The sequence below is a fragment of the Wyeomyia smithii genome, chromosome 3, assembly GCF_029784165.1.
Source record: "Wyeomyia smithii strain HCP4-BCI-WySm-NY-G18 chromosome 3, ASM2978416v1, whole genome shotgun sequence".
NCBI lineage: Eukaryota > Metazoa > Arthropoda > Insecta > Diptera > Culicidae > Wyeomyia > Wyeomyia smithii.
Genome location: NC_073696.1, coordinates 164,253,769 through 164,259,025, shown reverse-complemented (window position 1 = coordinate 164,259,025; position 5,257 = coordinate 164,253,769). Strand labels below are relative to the sequence as shown.

General features: G+C 38.9%; 1 protein-coding gene across 1 annotated transcript; it reads left to right on the top strand.

The window, feature by feature from the left end:
* Positions 1 to 343: 343 nt before the first annotated feature.
* LOC129728805 (uncharacterized protein DDB_G0283357-like) lies at positions 344 to 3,492 on the top strand. Its single transcript, XM_055687267.1, has 2 exons — positions 344 to 924; positions 3,142 to 3,492. Exons 1-2 carry the CDS (start codon positions 397 to 399, stop codon positions 3,490 to 3,492), a joined length of 879 nt encoding a protein of 292 aa, XP_055543242.1. The 5' UTR covers positions 344 to 396.
* Positions 3,493 to 5,257: the final 1,765 nt, after the last annotated feature.

Below are 5,257 nucleotides of genomic sequence, written 5' to 3'. Positions count from 1 at the left end.
AACTGTAGAAGCGACAATCTTGGGTCATTCTATAGCACCGGAAGTATGCATTTGGAAAACATCCAGCCTTTTCCCAACAATGTCCCGGCTAACCAGATGTGGGAACAATGGAACCGGTTCATCGACCGTTTTCAGATTGCAGCGTCATTGTACAATATCAAATATCCCGTCAAATTAACGGAGACGTTGTACTTGTCCTTGGGGGAGAAGCTACAGGGCATAACAAGAGCAGCGAATCTCCGTCCAAGCCTCAGAGACCCAAATTGTTACAGCGTGTTTATTAGAAATATCGAGAGCTACCTTCAATCCATGGTCGATCTCACCGCCGAACACGACACGTTCTCGAACCTTAAACAAGGGACCGACGAACCAACAATAACATTCCATGCGCGACTAATGGAGAAGGTGCGCCTCTGTCGGTATAGTTCTGTTGATGAGAATCGATTCGTTCGTATGCAGCTGCTGAAAGGTTTGCTAAATAGGGAGGTGGCAAGAACCGCAAGGATGTTCGGTTATGACTCTGCATTTATTGTGCAGTCAGCTACACCAGAAGAAGCATACACCTCTGAAACGGTATCGGTGGAATCTCCTCAGGCCTTTGCGGTAGCAAAGGAAAGACCGTCAACTAGCAATCGGCTACAGGGGAAACGCCGAAATGAAAGTAGCACTAGTGGCTGGTCGAGTTCTAAAAAACAACGGCAGGAAAACGAGAGCAGACAACGGGGTTTTGGTCGTCGTTCGCGTTGTCCAAAATGCCATCAACTGTTCCATAAGTTTGGTTCATGTCCGGCAACGAACAGAAATTGTAATACGTGTGGGAAACGTGGTCATTTCTCAGCGGCGTGCCGCAAAAAGCAAACCAACAACATCCAAGTCAAGCGCGACAGCGAGCACGTGTGGACGGACGAAGAAAACGATAAAAAGGTAAATGAAGATTGAGTTCTGAAGACCGACTAACTAATCTATTTTTGAGAGACGACATGAATTAAAAAAGTTTTTCATTTGAAAACTTAATTGGTTTTTATTGTTTTGATTCCAGAACATAAAAGCCCTGTCTTTCCCTGATGCGCTTATAGATTGCCGTGTAGTATGAAACATTTAAGTTGCATATTGCAAACAGATGTGGCATAGCAACCTTCAATTCTATCGTTGAGGTCTCGCAGCGTGAGCAATAACGCTTGGGTTCAATTGCCTATGTTAGAACCACCAACGATGCAAGTTCACAGGCTCAGCCTCGACCGTACTCAAATTACAGCATTTCCATATTTCACGACGGGTTGACAACCGTCATAAAATTCAAGTACACATGCCTGTTACCAGGTACCTCCAATTCTCTCTCTTTCTTGAGAGACACTCTCGTCTCTCTATTTTCCAATTATGTATTTTGACTAGCATTAAGTTCGATTTAGTGATATTGAAATAAACTCATCGATTCGTAACCAGTACTTGATGGCGTAAAGTCCTCATTCAGAAACAAGTCCCTAAGTTGGGGTTAATCATCATCCACAGTCTAACTGGGAATAACCACATGGCTGACCGTAACTCGGAACAAGAGACCTGTAATTATTGCAGTAACTCAATTGATTTGATCTGAGTGGTAAATTGAATTTACCAATAGTGCTAGTGCCTGTGTAAAAACCAGTTAAGTTATCAACTGTGCAAGATAAAATGGGCAACTCCAAGTCAAAAGACACCGAAATTAACGGAGACCCTCAAGTGCAAGTACTGAATCAATTACAAGTACACGAAGAACTACATAGCAGCCACGATACAAAACTCAACATAATCCTGGCTTTGTTAATAGTGCAGTTTGCCGTTATGGTGTATAAGCTCTTCAGGGAGCACACAAAAAAGCAGGCTTTGAAAGCAGCCAAAAGCATGGCTTCAATCAATCACGTATGAAGCTCTTCTAGTGATTTGAACAATCAATGGTAAATCTGACTTTTAAGTGACTTTCATGTTAGGGAACAGTGCAAAAAAAAAAAATGTGAAGAAAAAAGCAAACACATAATACAACAAAAAACGGAACAGCGAGGAACAACACGATCGACAGCAGAGCGAGCGACAGCAGCAGAGCACAACGAACCCGTAGGAACGGTTACCAGCGAGCGGCGATTTCCAACGACGACATGCAGATGACGATTTCAAATCGTAAGTTACCGTAAATGGAGATTTTTTTTTAATTAGATGGATTTTGAAGTTGATAACATAAGAGTTCAAAACGGAATAAGAGAACTAACTCGAATACTTAATAATCTAAAAAAAGCCCCCTATAGGAATTTTAAAAAAGATACATTGCTGAAAAAAATAACATATTCTAGGGAACTTTTTAAAAATATAGAAAAAACGCTAATTAAAATCGAAAGTGTAACTCTTCCGGACACTTTAAACTTCTATATAAAATCATCCAGACAAACTTTTCTTGAAATTAAAGATCTAATTGAGGCAAAATTACCTTTTGCTAAAAATAGCCATTCATTCAAATCAATAGTGTTGGCAGTTCTATTTTGCATAAAAGTGAGTAGAGCTAGCAGAAAAATAATAATAATGCCGTCAGTAGATATAAAACTGGGCACCGCATTGGTTAATACCTATGACGGTTCACCAGCGCAATTAAATGCATTTATCGACGCGGTCACATTATTTGCTGACACCGTCGAGGCAGAGTTTGAGGCCGCAACAGCTGCACAAAAAGTAACAGCGCAAAACACAGTGGTCCGTTTTATTAAAACGAGGCTTACCGGTGTAGCGCGACAAGCGATTGGAGAACTAAATGAGCTCCAACAAATACTCAACGCTATAAAACTTCGATGTGCCTCAAAAGCAACATCAGATGCAATTCTGGCCAAACTAAAAATAACAAAACAGAATTCAACCTCCGAACAATTTTGCGACGCGGTTGAAAAATTAACAAACGATCTGAGATCTACCTACCTCACTGAAGGAATCCCTCCAGACACAGCCGAAAAGATGGCTACGAAACGAGGAGTGGAAACATTAATAAATGGTATAAAAAACCAAGATACAAAGTTAATCCTGAAAGCAGGAAACTTTGAAAAAATCAATGATGCAGTTCAAAAACTGCAAGAAAATGACTCTTCAGAGTCATTGCAACAAAAACATATTTTCCATGCAACACAGAGAGGTCATGGAAGACACAGATACCAACGTGGTCAGAGCGGACGAGGATATGGTCCTCGAGGTAGAAACACATATAATAATAGTGGACGCTATAACAATAACCGCAATTTTAATCAGTACAATAATAACGGTTACAGAACTGGTAACAACAATAATTGGCGTGGTAGAGGTAACCAGCAATCCTACTATCGAAATCAGGGAGCTGGACAGCAAATTTATTACGCAAATCAGAACCAGGGAAACGTCCAGATCCCCCAACAGCAACAACAAATTGGGGGAATACTTCCGAACCAACAAATACAGCAACAAAATCAACCTGTGCGTCTAGCCCAAATAGTGCAGCGCCAGTAAAACCAACGAAACAATTCTTTGCAATTAATTCAACCTGTAGTAATTTTGTGGTCCTGAAGCTAGATTTTCTCGACTCAGAATGCACTTTACTAGTGGATTCTGGTGCTGAAATATCTATTTTCAAAACAAACAGAATTAATCCAGCAACATTTGTTGACACCAATGACCAATGTTCTGTTTCAGGAATAAATGACTATGCAGTACCTACTTTAGGTACCGCACTTACCTACATTACTTTACAAAATCAAAATAAAATTGGTCATAAATTTCATCTAGTTGACCATCCTTTACCGATCCCTACCGACGGAATACTCGGTAGAGACTTTTTATGCAAGTACCATTGTACTATTGATTATGATACCTGGATTCTGACAGGTAGAAATAAATCTGAAAACTTTGAATTTCCCATTCATGACAGCATCGAGGGCAACATTTTTATCCCACCTCGTTGCGAAGTGTTTAGACAGGTCAATATTGGAAGCACGACTAGTACATATTTAGTAAAATCTAACGAAATTAAACCAGGAGTATTCGTCGCAAACTCTTTAGTAAATTCAAAAAATTCAATTTTAAAATTCTTAAATACTACCGACAAAATGGTAGCTATTAGCAGAAATTTTCAAAATCATTTGACCGATATCGAGAACTACGACGTTTATACTTTCAATAAGCATAATGAAAATGTAGAAAAACGACAAGAACAATTGATCTCGGAATTACAACTGGATCAAACACCGCGAGAACTAAATTCAAAAGTCATTGAATTATGTAAGGGGTATGACGATATATTCGCCCTAAAGACTGATAACTTAAAGAGTAACAATTTTTATAAACAGGGGATCGAGCTCATTGACAACTCGCCTGTTTACATTAAAAATTATAGACTTCCTGAAGTTCATCGGGAAGAAATTAAAATCCAAGTTGACAAAATGTTGAAGGAAGATATCATACAACCATCGTTATCCCCTTACAACTCACCCATTCTAGTTGTTCCCAAGAAGTCTGCGACAAATGACAAAAAATGGCGTCTTGTCGTAGATTTCAGACAATTGAATAAAAAGATTCTAGGGGATAAATTTCCTCTCCCTAGAATCGATGATATTTTAGATCAACTAGGTAGAGCTAAATATTTCTCTACTCTAGATTTGATGTCCGGATTTCATCAAATAGAAATTGATGATAATTCGAAGAAATATACAGCCTTCTCCACTGATTCAGGCCATTACGAGTTTAAAAGACTTCCATTTGGTCTGAATATATCTCCTAACAGTTTCCAAAGGATGATGACCATAGCATTGAGTGGTCTCCCTGCGGACTGTGCGTTTTTATACATCGATGACATAATTGTCATTGGATGTTCCGTTACACATCACTTACAAAATTTAAAGCTTGTTTTCGATAAACTTCGCCAACGAAATCTGAAGCTAAACCCAGCGAAGTGTAACTTCTTTTGCTCTGATGTGACCTATCTTGGTCACCATATTTCCAATGAGGGGATACAACCCGATAAATCTAAATTTTCAGCAATCAAAGACTTCCCAGTTCCTCAGAACGCAGACGACGTAAGAAGATTCGTCGCCTTTTGTAATTATTATAGGCGTTTTATACCCTATTTTGCAGAAATAGTACATCCTCTAAACAATTTATTAAGAAAAAATGCAAAATTTGAATGGTCAGAAGATTGTGGAAATTCTTTTGAAATTTTAAAACACAAATTAATTTCTCCACAAATTTTGAAATTTCCTGACTTCAGAAAACCTTTTAT